This window comes from Tigriopus californicus, chromosome 8 (genome assembly GCF_007210705.1).
Source record: "Tigriopus californicus strain San Diego chromosome 8, Tcal_SD_v2.1, whole genome shotgun sequence".
In the NCBI taxonomy this organism is placed as follows: Eukaryota; Metazoa; Arthropoda; class Copepoda; order Harpacticoida; family Harpacticidae; genus Tigriopus; species Tigriopus californicus.
Window position 1 is genome coordinate 5,829,800 of NC_081447.1, and position 20,366 is coordinate 5,850,165.

At 42.7% G+C, this 20,366-nt stretch overlaps 1 protein-coding gene and 1 long non-coding RNA gene across 5 annotated transcripts in view; one reads left to right on the forward strand and one right to left on the reverse strand.

Moving 5' to 3' along the window:
- Positions 1-1,134: 1,134 nt before the first annotated feature.
- Positions 1,135-20,366, forward strand: part of LOC131885907 (uncharacterized) — a 32,034-nt gene continuing 12,802 nt past the window's right edge. For 2 of the 4 annotated variants that reach the window (XM_059234102.1, XM_059234103.1), the window contains exons 1-7: positions 9,514-11,039; positions 12,579-12,833; positions 18,329-18,429; positions 18,507-18,626; positions 19,205-19,288; positions 19,634-19,740; positions 19,807-19,908. In XM_059234102.1, the coding sequence (XP_059090085.1) occupies positions 9,529-11,039; positions 12,579-12,833; positions 18,329-18,429; positions 18,507-18,626; positions 19,205-19,288; positions 19,634-19,740; positions 19,807-19,908 (2,280 nt within the window). In that variant the 5' untranslated portion in view covers positions 9,514-9,528. Of the gene's footprint in view, positions 1,269-7,710; positions 8,111-9,513; positions 11,040-12,578; positions 12,834-18,328; positions 18,430-18,506; positions 18,627-19,204; positions 19,289-19,633; positions 19,741-19,806; positions 19,909-20,366 lie in introns of those variants that run through there. The other 2 variants (XM_059234105.1, XM_059234106.1) reach the window with 2 other exon arrangements.
- Positions 19,182-20,249, reverse strand: LOC131885930 (uncharacterized). The gene is made up of 3 exons (XR_009373887.1): positions 20,070-20,249; positions 19,649-19,940; positions 19,182-19,556 (listed from the first exon to the last, which is right to left on the reverse strand). It is a non-coding gene; the product is annotated as an uncharacterized LOC131885930 (long non-coding RNA).

Consider the following 20,366-nt stretch of genomic DNA (forward strand, 5'->3'; position numbering starts at 1 on the left):
GAGAGAAGAAGTAAGCAAGAAGCGTAAAAAGTCATCAAATATTTTGCTTCCCTTTGCTTATTTTGCCCCCTTTCCCAAGAACAGATCTGCAACATNTTTATTTACTTCAAGAATTTCAACAAGTTTGGACTTCATGATAATCTCAAACACCTTTGCAATATTCGAAGTGAGAGAAAACAGAAGCCAGATCCAGAGAGCATCTCATCAGAAACTGAGATGTCACACCATCAGGACCAGGAGAGCTCGAAAGCCTTAAGTCCTTGATGGCCTCTAAAGCATCTAAGATGTCAAATTAGATGGTCCAAGAACATTTTGATTTTTGCCAATAAAAACCTTAAAAAATGAAAGTACAGTAATGTAAAAGTAAAAAGAAAAAAAAAATCTCCGAGCTCTTAAAATGAAATCGTTTGCGAAAGCTTTTCCATGTTACCGACCAAGATAATGAAATCTATGAATGGGTGTCTTTGCAAACACTTAGGATAAATGATGTTTTGTTCAAGTAAATTTCGCCTTGATTATTGATAAGCAAGGCAATTCAATGTGTGATGTACATATCAAAGCAATATTAGAAAAAAATGAAAGAGGGCGTTGTTGACGCGGTTTGAACAAATCATCAAAAACGTAAAAAGTAGATGGGCCGGCGCAATATATTACCAAGTACAAACAGTGGCCGTGTTTCATCGGTGAATACATCCCCTCTATTAAGGGATGAATCTGCAACTTATTGCTGCAGGCCTTTATAGCCTTCAAATACCTGACGCAGTTATGGTAAAGATACTTTTCGACCAATCATTCTCACAATACTTTGGAGCTGACTTGTTGAGAAGCCCTATCAAGCAAAGGTCATCGGGACTTAATCTCATTATAAAATCTTCATTGATTCGAGGGGAATATGTTCAATTGCGTGGTGATTACGTGAAAACTGAATACAAAATGACCTGTCGCTTTCTCTCATTTGAAGAATGTGGTGAGTTCCTCAGGATGTTCAAATATTCGGAGCACGTAAGCAACTATGCTTTATCTTCGCACTCATAAAGATAAGATTGCATTTTCGCAATAAAACAAGTAGCTGAATGGCTACAAGAAAAAAAACATGGAAATTCTGTTACCACAGAAGCTTTGACACGCAACATGGCATCGGTTTTGTTTCCAGAAGTGCTCCACGATTTCTTAACCACGCCCACCATGATTCGAATCGGTTCAATATTGTGCTCCATATCCTTGGTAGTTTATACGTTAAATTACCTCCGTTCTTGGTACAGAGGAAGGTAAGATTGCGTTTTAGTTTGACATGACGTTGTATATGATCTATTTCACCATAATTATTTCTCAAATTTATAATGGGCGCGCAAATCGGTGTTGGAAGTAAAGACGAGATAATGTTAGGTCAAAGTCTTCGTCTTCAAACGACACGTTCGCTCAGTGCAAGCGCGTTTTTTGGTGCCACGCCCGCCAAAACGGGGCTTATCTTTACACGGAACGCATTCGCCGCAATCGTCTCTCATGCAGCCTTCGCACTCGCCGCAACGCCGCGATTTGGCCGCACTCGCACTGGCGCCGTAAACGTAATCGGCGGGTTTCTTTTTCACGTTCCGCGAGGCGTTGTTGTCGAGCTTGAGCGGCACGGGCTTAGCCGTTCGATTGTCCAAGGAACGGCCCATGGATAGTTCCTTATTTTTGAGTATGGTGGCGTTAGACAACGCGGTGGTATTGTTGGATGGGTGCCCGTCGGCTTTGGTTTGACTCTTGATGTACAACTCTTTGGCCGCCGCCCGCACGGCACGGCCTTTTTCATCTTCGGTACAGTAGTCGTCGATACAATTCACGAGATCGCCGCGTTTGCAAGCCGAACATTCCCCGCATTTGGGCCGCTTGCACCCGTGACACTTACCGCATCGACCGGTGGTGCCCTTGCCTAATTCAATCACGTTGCTTAATCCAGCGGCCTTCAAAGGCTCACCATTCTCGTCCTCGTCCGTCGAACTGTCATCAAAAGCGTCTTCGGAGATTTCGTATTTCAGTGCCGAGTTATCCACCACCACAATATCCACATTCTCGCCATCCAACTCGTCTTCAATCTCGTCAATATCGGCTTCCGGGGGTGGAGGCGGGACTTTCTTGACCCGTTCTACCCGCACGGGCCCCACACCCGCCTTCTCCGACACCACCTGATCCGGTGGGCCGGATTTTAAGGCCGATTTGTGGACAATCTTAATCACTTTCTTGGGCGGACTACCTTTGACCGAAACAATCGTGGGCGCACCTTTCACGGCTTTCACGGTTTTCCCGGTGGGCGCCGAGCCCGTCTTCTTGGGACTTGCGGCCTTCGGGACGACATACGGGCTGGGCGAGCGTTCCCGCTTGCGGCCTCGACCGCCGCGTGGTGATTTGGTCGTGGATTTGATGTCGGGCTTGATATCCTCGGAGATATCCATGTCTTCTTCGGAGGAAGACTCGGACGCGCTCGTGTCGTGATCCGTATTTTGGCGGTCTTGGAGTCGGCCCGTCACTTTGGATATGACGATTTGGGCAGCCTTGGCCGCCGACCGGCGCGGTCGGGAGGACATGATGGGGCGGAACGGAGGGCGGGTTGGCGGAGGTACCAAAGTCAGAGAGCAATCCCAATGTTGTTATTTGAGTCCGAGAGTAAAACACAAAGTTTGGCCTCGGATTGAATTTGGCTCAGCGTGACTGGTGGTAAGCGTTGAAATTTAATCCAAGAGCGATTTGATCGATTCTATTTCAGTGTTTAATTTTCAAGGGATTGACCTTATGACGAAGTATTCGTACTAGTTGCAGCATTGGAAAAGAGATAATATTTGCATGATTGCCATCAAAATGAAAAGTCATCAATGTTTATGAAACAGACTCAAATGGGTGGTGTGTTGGATAGGGAGATGGGAGGAGCAATCACTTTATACTTGATTAGGAACTAGGTTATGTCACACAGTTTTCTGAGTTATTTGAAACGTAGCGCAGTAGTATCGCACGCACGGATGCTCGTATATATATGAATAAGTACGTTTTTCTGGTAAACATATGGTCTTTTATTTTCATGACTGTATCATCTTTAATTTCTTTCTCGTCATTGATGATTAATAAAGATGATTGCCAAACGGTGGCGATACATGTTTTTCTGAGACACACATTGGATAGTCACCCTTAGTTCGAAGGATTTCGCTTGGGTTATTTGAGCTTTGGCGGGTAGGAACCGCTATCAGGCTGTCTTGGTCTTTGGCTGAGATGGCTGGGGGCTTCTCATGACCAAAATCAAAATCATAACAAATCGACGGACTTGACAGATGGCCCTCCTTCCCAACCTCTCCTGTCCTCGTTCGAGCAAAACTGATTCGATCAACACATGTGTTGTATTCCGTCTGCAGGGGCTAAGAATAATATCTAGAACTGTATAGCAAGTACGACTTCTTTACTGGACAGAGACGTTAGAGGGGAAAAATTAGCATCTTTAATTCCGATGGTTTGTCTCTTTTAAGTTGAAGACGCTTTAGCCAATTTTGAGCTCAATTATGTTATGAGCATTTGTACTTAGCCCATTCTATGACTTAGCCCAATAAGGGCGTAAAATCAATGAACAATTGGTAAGACCTTCCGAACGTGGTGTTAGTTCTTTCAGTTTGTGCCTTCCCTGGTCTGAGTATTAAGAGCTCATAAGTTTTATCCCAAACGTTCGATTAAGCTCAAAATCAACCAACACTTTCTTTATCAAACACCGCTCAACTCAAATGAAGGAGAAATTATTTCATTCATCGTAGTAAGAGTTGCAAATTTTTGCTGTCTATCGTCCCTGTCTGAGCTGAAATTAATGGGCTCAAATCGTCTGGTTCCCAAGGAGTTAGTCGTTCTTCAACAAAAGGAACGAATTACAGTTCCTTTAATTTAGCGTGTTCGAGATTATAAAAATCCAATAAACTGGCCGCGATGGCGCTTTTCTGATGGTGCTTTTGTCCCGCCATATACTTTGGTTTCAATGGAGTCAATCAGTGTTTGAAGATGTTACTTTCAAATATATTTTCAACCCATTGAATGACAATACTGACAACATTATGTTAAAGTTTTGCATTGATTGGAAGACATTTTTTTTGTAAAAGCTCACATCATTGTTGAACAGAACTACTGAACCAATCACATGCTTTGTTCTAAAGCAACAAATTTCTTCCATGAAGTATATTATTACAACAATTACATGTTATGACGAATTCTTGGTTGTGTGTTGCAATTTCTACAATGATTGAAGGATGAAGCTCAAGTGGCATTTGTTCAACTGAAGTCTACATTTCACTCAAAATCAGAAAATTCGTTAATTGCTAACCAATCAATTTAGTTTAGTTATGAAAGATATTGAAGCTTGTGGTTGGACAAACACATGCAAACAGTTAGACATAGTGACAAAAATGAGAAGGTACATTAGATTGTTTCATAGGTCAAGAAATTATAAGTTAGATCATGTTGTAACATCGATTTTTCTCTGGTGAAAAATCGACACTATGAGGATTGATTTGTTGACTTCCTTTTTATTTTTAATCTGTTATTTGAAAGTGTCTCCGAAAAAGTTTCAAAATTATGCTCTTCGATGCGGACTTCCTTACCACTCTCAGGGTTTGAAATCCCAGCAGATTCAGACGAATTTAATTTTTGAAGAAATTTTCAGACATTTAGCCTCTTTGAAAATACTTCCCGAGTATCCGTAAAAAGTGTTTTACCTTTTTTCTGCATTACATATCATCTATGTATTTCACATTTAAAACTGATATCTCTTCTTTGTCTTAAGTAATGATTGTTGAAGGTTTGCAGCATTGAAACAAAAAGTCATGTTGCAAAAAACAGTTTTAGAAATTCTCAAGCTCATAAAACTTCCCTGTCAGAAACTTCTGCCTAAAGTCATGAAAATGTGGAGAGAAGGGAAATTTGGTTCAACATACTCAAGCCAAGGGAAGATTATGCTCTGAATCAAGTCTTTTAGTCCAACAGAATTTGATTGAGAATTTACAAAGAATAAAACAACGCTAGTAAAGCAAGAAGCCACGAACAATTTCAGTGTTGATAAAAGCAAGCACATTGTTCATCACTGATGTTCCTGCTTCAAGATACATTGTATGAAAACAGCAAAAAATGGCAATTTCTGTTAGGATTGCCTAAAAGCCTCAAGTTTGCTCAGTTGTTAAAAAAACCGAAAAATTAGAGGTCAGTCTGGAGCTTGAAAAATGGAACGAGTAGTTTTTGAGTATTTACAATTACATAATTTCAAAATATTATGGAATTACAATTTCTTTTTCGAAAAAGAGAACGAATTACTGTCATTTCGTTGCTTATAATTTCGTCACTATGGCCATGGTGCAAGGAGTTCTGTAGAGCCGTCCTTGCCTAGTGGCACCAACAAACAGTAACAACAGGAATTGCAAATTCCCTACTTGAATCTCCCAATGGAAAGCCCCTATAATATTAAATCTGTTGGATTTTTTATCTTATATAAATGGCGGGTAAGAAAACCAAAATCATTTTTAGCACTAAGACACTGTTTTCCTTGTACAGCAATCCTTGAAATAGGTTAAATAGGAATTGAAAAGGTTGTTTTCGATAACTGATCTAGCCAAAATTAGAAACGTGGTAAATTTGAAATGTAGCGAAAATCTGGCGAAAAGGAGTCAAATAAACGTTCTCAAACAAGAAACACAACTCTCTTCTTTCTCGGGCTCCTTCATTGTTCAATTTGCTGCGTTCAAATATTCGTCGGTCGTATGTAGGTGTTGATCCAGTAACAGGATTTAAGTCAGATTTGGACAAGTTTTTGACCAAAATTCCCGATCAACCTTATCTTCAAGGGTTAGCCAGATCAGCCAACTCTAATTCGTTGGTCGATCAAATAATATATACTTATATATAAAAAGAATTTAAGTAAAAGAAACAAATTTCTCGTCTTGAATTCCAATTCCAGCAAAGGTGAGGAAGTCAGCAAAGCAAAAAAAAAAACAGACCTGTGTCAATCGCTTTATATGTGTGATTAATTACGCATACATTGGTTGAAATGTATTTAATTACATTTACTTTTACTTTTACATTTCAGTTGTAATCCAACTACTCTCAATTACATTTTAATCACTTTCTTTTCCTAGAGTACAAAATTATAAGTCATTGGCGAATGTTTTACGGACCCCACTCGAAAGTTAAGTGACATTTTTATTTGCAATTTACCCTCAGGTTTCAAATGAAATTGTTTTGGGATTTTAATAGGATTCTTTTTCACTTTCGGGATGGCGTGATTGGTCTTTCAATCATGTTCATATTTTCTCAGAAATGTTTTGAAAATAGACGTTTTATGACCTCTGGTTATGATTCGTTTGTATCTGGAATGAAAAGAAATTTCTCGCATTTTTGACAAAGCCTTGCCAAACTAGAGCATTATGCCAAACATATTTCAAGCTAGCATCAGGGGTGCACCAAAGACGATGGAATTTTATGAGCTAGATTTGTCCAGAGCATAGCCAAAAAACAAGCAGAACATTGTTGCAAACAAATAGTTTTGTATGCTGAACGACGTCGATATATAAGAATACTTTAAAAGTGTCATATGTGTGAAAATGTAATTGTAATTCGTAATCGAGAGATCTCAATTCATCGGTCCAAATATAATGAATTACAACTACAATTGCTCGGCGTTCAAGTTCATATGTAAGTAATACCAATTACATGAACATGTAAGTCCAAATAAGAATTACAACACAAGTCTGCTTTTTGTCTCAAACCATTTAGTACCCAAACATAACGACTTTTTCCTTCTATGATTTGATGGACGTTCCGACTTATGGGAATATCAAACCGCGAATCAAACTTCATCGACGGCTCATTCAACTTCATATCAACTCTGATCTAGCCATTGGATGCATGACAGATCCGTAACTGTAAGAAAGATGCACTTCCAAATTCCCAGATCAAGCCAGAGATTTCACAGATAGACGAAGCATAGAAAATCAAACGCACAGTGATCACTACTACCTACCTTCTCCTCAATTCCATTAGTCACTCAACATTTCCTTCCTCATTGCAGTTTGGGGTCTTCCCCTATCCCCTCCCCCAATAAAAGAAGATAATATGCTCCACAACCAAAGTGTTATCCATCCTCGTGAATATCTGCTCGATTTGCTACACGTTTTTGGTGAAGTTTCTCATGGCGTCCAAAGAAGGAGTCAGGAAGGAGGGAGGGGGGATTATTATGACTGCTCCTGCCGGTGGTTTTTGCTGGACAATAAAATTTTCAATGAGGGAAGAAGGTAGCACCGAGCCTGCATTCATTGGATCACTGGACTGGACGGCGGTGTTGTTTGAGAGCTAAAAACCAAGTCAGTCAATCCATCCGATCCACTGCAAGTCTCTTCTTTCTTTCCTGACTTGCGTACGTATAGTATATTTGAAGCACCCTCCGCCGGGGGGGGGGAATCGCCATTCGAGTACTCGTCGCTTGGACATCATCTTCATGTTGGACTCGATTAGTCGTCGTTCAACCATTGGTCCGGTTAAAGTAAGTTCAGGGAACTCTTTGCCATCAGTACCACTACTTCTAAGGTTTTTTTTCCACTGATCATCATCACCATCATCCTCATCATCATCATCTCCCGTCATTCCACCAAAGACTTCACATTGGCAAGCGGTGCAGCCTGGATGTGGAAAAAAATATTAACCGTCATTACATGAGCAACAGCTTTGCCAGAGTCCATGTTGTACGTAGTGTACGCAGTGCTTTTAGTTGTTGAATGAAGAGCCTCCCTCCTCCTGACAATGTGTTTGGTACTTGGTGCTTGGTGCTCTGAAAAAATACGGTTTGATTAGATGGCCCCGGAAATGAAGTTGAAAATTTGAATGGTGTTTTGTCAAGACGGACGGATTTCTCTGGGCGCCAATCTCGTTGACACATCTCAGTGTGTCTGCCTTTGTGATGACTAGTTTTGTTTGGATAAGTGTCCCATTGTTCAAGATCAGAATGCCATAGCCAGATGGTAATCAGATCTCCTGGAGTTCGACATCGGAAGAAATTCACGACCACACGCAAGTGAGAAAGAATGTCTTTGGACTTTGAGCGATGGGCCTCGCAATTGAGGTAAGTGTGCGAGGAATATGGTGGGAGGTCGAACGAAGTCTTGTTTACCTAAGATTGCATGGGGAGGGGGGATGAATGAATGAGGACGCCCGAACTCATATGTGTATGCTGTGTATGCATAATAAAAGTCATAGGAAGAGGCCTCAGGGTAGTAATGGTGGATGATTTCTCTTTGGAAGACCAAGACGTATTTTGAACCAATTGCTTGGGAAAACATGGCCTCAGGGCCAACGCAAGTCTCTCGGCTTGATGCCTGTTTTAAAACCGCAGAAAGTAGGAGACCTTCTTTCGAAGTCAGAATTTGGTATGTTTCGGCTGGAAAAGAAAGTAACCACAACATCATGAGAGTCGTAAAGGCTTGTCACATATCCCTCTTTTCGATCAGTGGAAGTGTTTTGGCAGGAAATGAAATTTGCTTTTATGCCCTCAAGGCTGTCTTATGGATCTGAATCGTTGTTCAATCCGAATTAGAAATTCATCCTCCGTCATTGAAGACACGAACCAACTTTATAATGGCTAGTATCGGCAGCATCATACAGAACAATCGCACATGATTGATTACGAAATCGGCTCAAAAAAAATTAGGGGTTTACGATCACGAGCAATGTGCATTTGAATAGTTGGCAAGTCTCGCAAGTATGGTATGATAAAACTTGCCCTCGCCTGCATGCCATCACACGCAGTAAGTATGCTTTGTTTCGAGAGACGAAAAAATTCGGATGCCCCTAACGTTTTAGCAGCATCCAATCACACATGTCGGGGCTGCTATTTTTCGTTTTCCATCCGTCAATGGAGAAAGCAAAACTTGAAGCAAGAGCCCGATGATTTGCCCGGCTGGGCCTTAGGGGGGCCTCTTCTCTTTACTCGACACAGTGGAAGGTCGCTTATGTTTGTTGTCAATGTAGTAAGCAAACGTGCCGTGCCAGTCTGCTCAGGCCAAGGCATAGGTCGTCATGGGAAGTGGCCTTGTATGTGTGGCGAAGAAAATTGACTTTAAAGGCCAACGATCCTCATGTCCTAGAACAACAAACATATGTGCAACAGGGGGACAGGGCCTTTGTTGGGCCCTGGTTCTTTTTCCAGAATAGAGGGGGGCGATCAGGCCGAAACTTCTTGGACTCTAGGCACAGAGAACTGTGATTGTGGGAGATGGCGGGATAAGAAGTGATATCTTCTTCATGTTGAAAGTTCAAGTGTCTTTGGTGTTTCGTGCAGTGATTCGACAGTACAAGAGGAATTGATAGCTTCCCTTCAACAAGATCAATTGCCATTTCTTTTCCTCTCAGAGATCTCAAGGTACAAGGGAGTACACTGAAAATGTACTTGTTGGCTTGAGCCATTACTCCCACCTCCCCCCTTTACTCGAGAAACCTGAGTTTCCGTTAACAAAATCTTGTGCTCGCTTTGAACTACAAACTATGAGCCAAAAGTGGATTGCCACGGTCCAAAACCTGCTTGGTGACAACAAGACTAAGCGAATTAATAAGCCTGGAGCTCGTCCTTTGAATCGAGCCAAAAAAGGCCGAAGAAAGAGCGAGGACATGATTCCAGGAAGATCCGACCAAGGCTCACGGTCGTCTTCGTTTGTGTGGTGGAAATTCAGTTTAGACTTGCCTTTACGAAATGGAACGCAAAGTGTTTTGAATCCGGTTATCTCACGTAAACCTTTAGGCGAAAAAATCACGAAAAAAGGCGAAGCAAAACCAAGCTTATCTTCAAGCAATCAAATTACAGTGGTAAAGGCTGTCACGACCGAAAATCCTAGCACCAAAGAAGTGCTAACATCAAAGCATTGGAGCTCGAGTGGCGCTCCCATGCAGAGTTCCAAAGCCACTTTGGAACAAGGGGAAAGGGACGGAACCGAGAGGGCGAAAACAAAACTGGCCGGAGAGAGCGCCGAGAAACTGCGAGCCCGAAAGGCCAGCCTTGAGCCACAAATTCAGAGAAGAGCTACCCAACATTTCGAATGCCAGTTGTCTATGAATGGGATAAGTGAGTGGCCTTTACCTGTGAAGCCGCTGTCTGAAAATGACGTTCCCCAGAAAGAATCAGGCAAATCGAATTTCTGGCTCAGTCTCATTGCTCGACGACGGCCTTCGAAATTGGGTGGAGAAAAAGATCAAGGTGAAAGGCACCCGTCAATGTCTGCCGCTGGCACCCACAAGTTCTACTCGTTGCCGCTTTTGGTTCGACGGTTATCGTTCTGGAAGAAAGGTCCATTGAACGATGAGAACAGTGGTCGTCTTCATCATCCTCATCATCGATCAACACCCTCTAATCAGGCGAAAACAATGGAGGAAAAAACGCACATGGAACCAGATGGACGTGTTGTTCCAGAAATCTTGGCCGAAAGTTTTGATAGTGGAAACTACACCATTAGTGATATAAACTCAGATGGGCAAGTTCCCAGCCCCACCTCCAGTGCCCATTCGACGCTCAACAACGAGAGGCCGAGTTGGATTACCAATATAAAAAGAGCTCTATCTCCTGATCACCATCCAAAGGCCAGCAAGGCCAACGGAATCGATGAGATTGCACCAAAGTCGCTTTCGGCGATCTCATTGCGCTTACCCGAAGAAGTTGTCCAAGAGCGGAAGATCCAACCCAAAGTGAAAAGCCAAAAACTAACGGGATTGGAAAGGCAATTACGATTCCACACATTTGGTCGAGTCAAAGGCTTCGTCTTGAACAAGGGCGTGCCCAAGGTCGAAATCAATCACCCTATTTTGGGCCATGATATCGCTTCTTCGTCGTGTTTCCAGGTGGCTTGGCGGGTTCGAGTGTGGATCGAAAGTGAATTCAGTGATTCCATGTTCCAAATGATCCACGTGTGTCAACCCACTTGTAGCTATCAAAGAGACGCTTGTTCCACTATTAGTGAACAATCTCAAAACATTCAAGGGATTCTTTGGTATAGATTTTTAGGCAGGTGAGTGCTCCGGTTTCAAATCAAAATCGCTGTAACACCTTGATGAACGTCAAGTTGAATTCGTTAAACCACAAATCTAGATTATACAGTAGTATGAACATTCTGACGGCTGGTGACCTTGTCAAAATTGTGTCGCAGACTCTTTACCAAGCAAAATCATAAGCGATTTGCAAAAGAAAGTGCATTTCACTTTTTTTCTTCGAAGTCTCATTACCAACAGGAGATTTCCTCCGTCACATGCATTACGTACATAAACTTGAGAATTGAACAGTTGAAAGCATAATGCAATTGTTCAAGATGCTGACTGCCAACTAGTGTTCAGTACCTGACATTGTGTTGCCACTTTTTATGGACCGACCCTGTACGAAGTGAGAAGGGTCTGATGATCGCATTGTTCATCCGCAAGATCCGTGACAATCAACATGGTCTCAAATGTTGGCTTCTTCCTCCAAGCAGGAACTACTTAGGCCGATTTTCAAGAACGGAACTTTGGGGCGGATCCTCTTTATTATGGATTGGCTGAGCTATCGTGCCTTTGTGTGGGAACACCATCAATGCTATTTGATGTATGCACACACCTTCCTTCAGAGGATGTCATCTTTTTAGTCAAATCCATCCAGGTTTGCTTGCATCTTGCATTCTGGTTGAATCCTAGGCCGATTACTTGTCAAGTTTAATTCACATCACAACTTTGGTTCCTACTGATTTCGATTGGACGATCGCCTGACTGTAGGTATCGTAAAACCCCTTTTCTGACATCCTCCTGTGTCTTTGTTAATGGAAAATTGCAATTAAGTGTACATCCGTTGTCGGTTGGATCTGATTGTGTCCGAGCTATCGGTGGATGAAAGACCAAGTACTCGATTACGTTTTTGCATGCAACAAAGTCGGTCCCGACTAGTTCGAATGACTGATACGAACACCTTGAACCAAGGAGATTTTTTACTATCAATGTCGTCTTCATGATAAATGTACTTTTCTTAATAGATGGAGCTGCAGGCGAGTCACATTAGGTCCCATAACTTTACTCCTGTTTGAAATGTTATCGATACATCTTTTCCTGTTTGAAACGAGATTTCTCTTTTTTTTTATTTATTTCTTGTTTCTTTTTCTATTCCAACTCGATGAAAGTTATCAGCTCCATCTATCTTTCCAAGTGTCTCATAATCTCTCAAGAAAACAATGGATTTGAACTACAGATAAGTCTGCGCGCTAATGTTCTGGGATATTTGGCTACGAAATGTCCATCAACTAAGTTTTCCCATCCAACATTTAACCTTTGCCCTGTCGACGTAAATCTGTTTTGGCCATAATGATTAATGAATGCTTGTCCTGGAATCTTCTCTCAGGTTTGATGTTTTGAAGCGTGCCGTCGGATTTGTCCTTTGCCTTTTCAGGACATGCCACACGCTTTTTTTCGGTTCAATTTCATATCCAACTTGCTTCTGATAACCATATATCAAAAGCCAGCCACAATTTCGTGACAAGAATCTAAATCACCCGCAAATAATCGTGTGTCTTTCTCTACCCTGTTTACAGGCAAGTTGAACTGGACCTTGACCGACGGAAAGCGGCCTTAACGTGCAACCCACAGGGTGACCCCAAGACCCAAGCTCTGGAAGAGAAACGCCGCCAATTGAGTCTAAGAATTTGTGCCCGTTGCGGGCAAGGTTTCTCTTTGTTGTTCAACCGCAGATTAGAATGTCACACGTGCGGTCTGGGCGTTTGTCGGAAATGCTCAAAATGGAGACAAGACGAAGAAGCGTGGGAGTGCGAAGCGTGCGAAGGCCAAAGGTGAGCAACAATTGGGCACGTGGTTACTGGTTGGTGGGAAAGTCAAGTGGAGTGCATGAATCAGGGCTTCGGGCTGGTTCTGAAACTTTGAAGGGTCTATTTGACGAGGCCATACCTAGCCATGCTTCATAAACAAATGTTGATTGCTCGCTTTTAATTGCCAAGTCGTGATCCCGTTCCCAGGGCACTGAGGGAAGAACATGCTTAATGCCTTGGACAAGGGGGGGTAATTTATTGCAGTGCTCTTCCAGAACGAGAATGGAGAATGACAGAGTTTGCATGGCTTTTCGTTGGGAAAGTGTTGTTCTCGACTCACTGGTCAATTTAGACGGCGACACATGCTCGCCGCAAGCTTGTGTTTGTATGTGTACTGTGGATGTATTTTAGAACCGAGCATAAAAATCTGCCACGCCTAGATTTGATTGAGATTCGTATCAGTAAAAAGGGACCGTTTCCCCCTTTGAAGAAAGTTGCTTTTTGTGACATGAAACATCGCAACTGCAACATCGAAAGTGAAATCGTTCCTGCAGGCGTCCTCACTTTGGTTTATTTTTCCCATGACCAAGGCACAGACGAGCCAATAGAAATTGGAACTAGTTTCTTAATGACGGCCCGATTGTCATCAACGGACACGCTTCCATTTTGAACGGCAAAGCAACCCTCAATAACTGATCTTTACCATTGCTTTTCCTGCTGTACATACATAATGGATAGAATGGGCACTGTACATATATACGTTTTCTCAGTTCCCCTTATCAACGAATATCGGTGGAAATATTATGCACGCCAAAATTGAACTTCCTGCTCTTAGTTCAATACTTGCACCGACTGCAGGCACTACTTGGATTGTGGCCGACCTCTCGGATTGTCTTTTGCCTGGAACGCTGACGGAGAAATCTTGCTTGAACTCTTGAATGGCCAGACACATCACAAAGGACGAGGACCATGATATGTGCAGGTGATCCTGAATAAGGTAGAAGCATCCTGAGCCTATCTTGGCAAGCAATTGGGCTAGCGACCCAAAGCTTGGGCAATTATATCCACGGGCAGTGATAAGGCAAATCTGGTCGTTTCAGTGTCAGAGTTCGCGTTTTTCGATATTCGACCTCGAGCTGGGAGATCACTTTGTGTTGTCACCCAGATTTGGATTGCTAGAAAACCATTCTCCCATTTTAGAATTTCGATTAAGCCCTATTTGGGTTGCGATTGCCAACTCCTTTTTATTGGGATATGCCCATCTTTAGACAAAATGATTCTTTCAACTTTGAATGGTTCCGCTCGTAGTCTGGTTTCATTTGGATGCATCTCATCAAGGTTTTGATTGGTGGGCTAAGTAGGTTCTACTTCATTTTCCAATCCGTTAATCCAGCAGCATTATTGTCCACCGATTTCAATACATTCGTTCTAGTATCAAAAGCAGACAAGAGGACCCATTAGAATTTGCTTCTCTCAGTGTAAACGGGTTTCTTTGAGCTGCACACGTAAGTGGACCGAGTATTCCCCTTGTGCAAACTTCTCGCATTTATAGGTACATTGTACACGTACATTCATTCACCCCTCCGCCGAGTCGTCTACCGGTTTTCCACCTGAGAAAGTTCCGTCTTTGTTCGTCTTTACATTCTTAAGTATTCCACACGATCAACGACCGACCAACTTTTGAGCCTCTGCCCTCTTGAAAGTGGACTGGAGATTTCAAGCGAGGATGTCTTAAGAGTTGACACAAAAATCTCGTGTAGCAGTACTATGTGGTACGTGCAGATCATCTCGAAAGAAGACTACACTCCGAAAATAACACAGGGACATGGGCAGGCATTAGGTCATGGCCTGGAAATATACCTAATTTCCTGTAGACAAGATCAAGTAGGATTTGGACCAAAATGAGCATCGCCACTTTGAGACTGCTGGTGCTCTGAAGGGTTGGTAGTCGGTAATCGATTCTTGGCTAAATGTACCATAGCTCGCCCCTGGTGAGCAGTAGTGTCATCAAAGCCCTTCCCAGGTCGCTTTGAGGAGCCATACGTGGAGATCAGGTCGACTGGCCCATTCCCGCACCATAATCTTCCTGATGGAGTTCGTGAATTCATCCCCGTGCATCGCGCTCGCCATCCCTTTGGTTTCCATCTCCACATATGAGTGTTGGTGGGTGTGCGTATGCTGCCAATGGTTTTCCCCGTGGTTCAAGTCATGAGAGGTGTCGAGTGCTAAGAGTTCCTACGGACGGACGTTCATTCCCTGTAGACACTGTACCTACTGTACATGGGGTAGTGTATTGGTAGAAGACATGAACCAAGCACCAAAGTGGGGCGGCGAGCGTGGATGAAGCAAGTCATGGAGAATGATTTGATGCCGAAGAAAGACGGAGAGGCAGTCGCCGAGGAAAACTTGCAAACAAATGACCAGATTTCAGATGGCTCCAAGAGCGAAATGAGTGTGCTGAGCGGGAAGCAAGACGTTTTCGTGAAAATAACATGTCATCCTTTTATGTGTAAGTGAGTGAGCGAGTGACTGACTGACTGACAAGCAGGTGCAGAAAATCTGTGCATTTCATATCAGGGTAAGAAGACTGACTGCTCCTTGCTTAGATGGGGATGTGCTTTGGTGAAAATTATTTGGTCGTGGGATAAAACCGAATTATAGTCGTACTACACTCCTCTTTGTTCGGAATCCGATTCGTGGACATTGTCAGCATAGGATTGTCCATTTCTGTTGTGGTTGCAACCCGTTCAAATATTTGTCCAAGAACCCAAATTTCTCCCTTTCTCCTATCCTCTTTGGGTAGCTGGTTAGGTTCTTGTGTTGCAAGATCAGCAAATCCATTGAACTCGAAATGTGCATTATAACACTGAAGGCTCTTTGGAGAATGGGAGAAAAGAGTGCCTGAAAAGGGGTTTCTAAGCGCTCGCTACCGTCTATGGGGGTATAAATGGGTATCAATGAAAAAGACGAATCACGATGCCTGTCCAGCCTGCGGGAGGCCTATCCACAATTGCAATGGTCCTCCTCTATCTCGAAATTCAATCAAACTTTTATCCAACGTATGATTAGACATTGATGATTGGCGTTTAGCGATAAGTAGAGCTCTTTAGAAGTGTGATATGAAATCAAATAATTCTCTGTTAATAGTTGTGTCATTGAACTCGGACTCAGAAAAGTCCCAGACAACGTGGTGATTAACTTAGCAATCAGCAAAGGCGAAATTTGATTCGGCTTTTCGAGGACTGTAAACTTCGACTCTTTCCACGTATTTTGGGGAGATTTGACTTGACACTTATATTTTATTTTTTGGTGGATGATATTTGGCCTCACGTTAAGACAATTCATTTTCTCTCAATGAAACTTGTCGACCATTATGTTTGTGTAAGAAATTGCCTCATCGACTCAAAGCAGCATGGAGTCAGTCACTGACTCTTCAGTACAATAGATTGACAGCAAGTGAAGTGCATTCAATTGTCACAATTAATTATTCGCCAGTATGCTTGGACAAGCCGGTTAATGCCTTGTGGTTCCATTCAGGGCGATTCTATGTAAGGACGAGAGCCGTCAAATGTGATTAATAATCAAGGCGTGCAGACACAATATATGTTTATGTGACCGGAACTTTTTGTTCCAATCCAATTCATCATCCTTTTTTTTTCTTCTGTACATAGATATTCCGTACCATTGCACGAACACCACGTAATTACTACCTGCTTTACTTGGCTTTCCTAATTTTCCAAAGATTGAACGATGTGAATATTTTTACATTCACTACATGAAAACATATGAAGAACTCCAATCTCTTCCGTGCAAATTGTTGAAAGTCTATGAACACTATTTAAAAACAAACCCCCAGAAGATAGAAACGGGACAATAATTTACAAAGACTGCAGTCCAACCGAAATGCCACCAAAATTATGCGTTCCAAAATTGGTTAATGAATTCCACCCATATCTTACATCTTCGGGCGTGATCCCCCAAATTTCCAGTGCCCTAATCCTACCACGTGATCTCACCTTGGCCAAGTCGAAAGTTGTAAAAAAGGGACAAAGATGCCAGTCTAACTCAATCAGATAAGAGATTATTTTAATTCAGTCCCCACCACGGCGACAACCTCCTCAAATTGCGTCATTCCAAGTGGGTTCACTCTAATTTAGCTTCAAGCTATTCAGGTTCGTTGGCTCATTCTATCTCCAGTATCCCATCTAGTCACTCTTACCAGTACGAATACGCACCTATTGTACCGGAGAATAATTGAAGGTACACTATTATACTGTACTAGTACGGCGTACGTGCATGCGAGCGACTTTCGTGGTCGACTTGCAAACTCGATGCTCATTTTATCTCAAGTACATCTTTCTCTGAGAGTGAAAGTAGCTCTTGTACAATAAAGTCTCCTGAGGATGGTTCGACTCGGCTGGCTTCTGAGTCCTGAGACCTGAGCCGAAGTGCAATTTAACGGAAGATCCCCGGGATTTTCAGTTTCTCGAGACCGTGTCAAGAACAAGTGAATCATGAATTCTTCGGGATCGTGGATGCATTCGAGCTTCCTAGCTTGGGGATGGATGATACAATTTCTATGGTGAGATTGAAACGAGTGGGAAAACTTTGAATTAGCTAGCTGGCCATGAGCTGAGCTGCTTGTCAGATATCAATTATCCAAAGTTTCCAAGACGTGGTTGGATTGGGAAGCGATACGCTCTGGCGGAAACCTCTTGATCTTTTCCCAGTTCACGCCATGTGGTGATGTTTTTGGTGTAACACGGATAATCGAGGAGCCACCAGGATCAGACCTCCACGGATCCATTCGCCTTTAGCCTCATTCATTCGAGGTGTGAAAGAGACGCATGACTCAATTTTGCAATTGTTTTCAAGTTCAGGGTCGACAAATGAGAACCAACCTGGAGTGAGGAAATATATGAAAGGTTGCCAGGAAACGTACGTACACCAAAGGTCTCCTTGATGAGCTGGATGTACAGTATTTGGGGGGGATCTGCTCGATCTGTTTTTTCTAAGATTAAGAGACACAAAAACGACAAAAGAAAACAGCTCTGAGACACATGATGGTCTCTCTCTCCATGAGAGAGTGATCGAGCGAGTCAGGCAGCAAAACTGAAATGACTGTCATTTTCAAGTCATAAACCAATAGGAGATCATCGGTCGGGTTCGGTCGGTCGGTCGTTCGGTCGGTCGTGGTTAGAATTGAATACATTTCTGCATTGCACTTTTGACTGTATACATATAGTGGGATGGTTGCCCCTTAGCAAACATTGCACGTGCTCATGTCAGGTTCAGGAGAGGCACTCATAAGTCACATTTCGAAACCCGATCCGAAGATGGACTGAGGTTTTTGAGGTTGGTCTCAAAAATGTGGGTTAAGCATTTGGACGGTATATCTGTGTGGCACTTGGGGAGGAAGAAGTTCATTTCAATTCGAGAAATCTCAGTTTCCCCATTGGTTTGCCAGCATGAGCAACGCGTGAATCACCTTCCATTATGATTATGCTCTTTGTTTCCAGAGATTTCAAAGAACAATCTTGTCCATGGTTTTATGGCCACCTCGAGAAGAAATTGAACCGTTTCGAATCCGCCAAAGTCATCAAGTCCGTGGGATATCAGAGTAAGTCGTACAAGTGACATCTAGCCACATGATCAATGTCCTGATACGAATTTATTTCCCTTGGGGTCAACTTTCAGATCGCAAAATGGACTCTTCGACCAGTACAGTGCGGGATCACATTGAAAAAGTGGTGGAGAGTCTTATTGGCGACGACCTCGACAGTGTCAACATCATTCATCTCAGTGAGCACCCTTCATGTGAGTGCAACTTTCATTTCCAAGCTCACATCAACGAAATGCCATCATCCGAAACGAAATTGTTCCCCCAAAAAGTCGTTTGTTGGAGAGTCTCGAATTATGACGTCAACACTTTGAAAGGCCACTATTGAACAGAAAGGGGCCAAAATGAGAGGGTTTAAGTCGAGGATTTTAAAGGCTGGAGAAATGGAACTTTTATTGCTGGCCTTGCATTCCTTTGGTGATTGGAGAGGATTCCCCATGGAGAGATCGAACTCGATAGCGCCTCTTGTTTTGAGGAAAGCAATTCCAAAAAGGAAAATATCTTGCTGTCTTGTTATTCTACAGAATTTCAGACCACATGCTAGGCCTAGAATGGGAGAATGGTACAAAAACCTAGATCCATTGCGTCGGGAGAGGAGATAGTACCAAAAAAGGTTCCCGGTCTTTGATCGTCCTCTTGTCTCATCAATTTGTAATGCGAGAGGAATTCTCAATTCAATTCGATGTTGGCAAGCAATGTGTGCCGAGACTCAAGAAGCATTATTTCTAGCTCAGTGTATGTACACCTTTTATTCGGTTTTTGTGCTTTGTTTCAGATAAACGCCTATTTGAGGATTACCATTCGTCGTTGAGTGATTCCTTATCATTGCTAACTCAAGCCATTCAAATGGTGATTGAAAGTAAGTAGGACAATTCGAAACCACGCTTGAGCGAGCCTTTGGTATGGTTGCGACATCCTCATTGGAAAACGAAGAAGACACCCAAATTTATGGCAGCCCTAAAGACATGCTTTACCTTCCTCCTCCGAAGAAGAGAGTCACTTGAAATCGGTATTTTTTTGGCCTCTTCTTTCCTCTCGCCATGCTCCAAGATTTATGGCGTTTTCCCCTCTCTCTTCTCAGCATTTTTCCCGGGAGATGAGTTGTCATGTTGAAATGCCAGTGAAAGCTGGAGAAAAACGTGCAGTGTTCAGTTCATTATGGCATTGCATTATTACAGGTGTGATCTTTCATTGTCTATTTTAGAGCTTCCAACCTCACCCGAAGACCCCACGCCCACCACAGCCCATATAAAATTAAAGTTTTGGATCGAGCGCCTCATTATGGACGTGGATGAAAACGAGCTGATTTGGGTGAGATACGTTTTGGGTGAGAACTCGATTATTGGATTGGTGTAATACGAGTTTGTTTGTCCGTAGGAAAATGAATCCGACTTCTTGATTCGTGATCTACCCAATGACAAAGAGATGTACTACTCTCAATCCTATGAAGACTTGCTTTCCACGGCCATCATCAACAAGGTAATTGCATCAAAAGGACCTTTTATCCCCATCTAGAATTAGATTTGAGAGCTCTGGGTGCTACTTCTGTTCTCTCTCGTATATTGATACAGGGTGGTGGTAAAAGTAATCCCTTTAATGGATGCCTCCAACGTATACATTTATCACAACGCAAACCTTACCTAAATTCAATCTCACAATATGGCAGTGGTCATTCATTATTCAGTTGTTGAATCAGAAATTGAATTAAACGAGCTTCATCTTTTAGCACAAAGTCTGAGCGATCGAGACCTATGAGAAGAATGCAACATTACTCGGTCGAGGTCGAATTTGGTGTGTCAAATCCTCCGCATTGAGCGAGATTGTTCCGAGCCTTTTATCATTGTGAGAGCATCAGGGCCATTTGTGTCGCTTGTCGGAAAGGACCACGAGATCTGGCTGGGCCATCTCGCCAAAGAGAGCCTTTGTTTGCAGTAGAG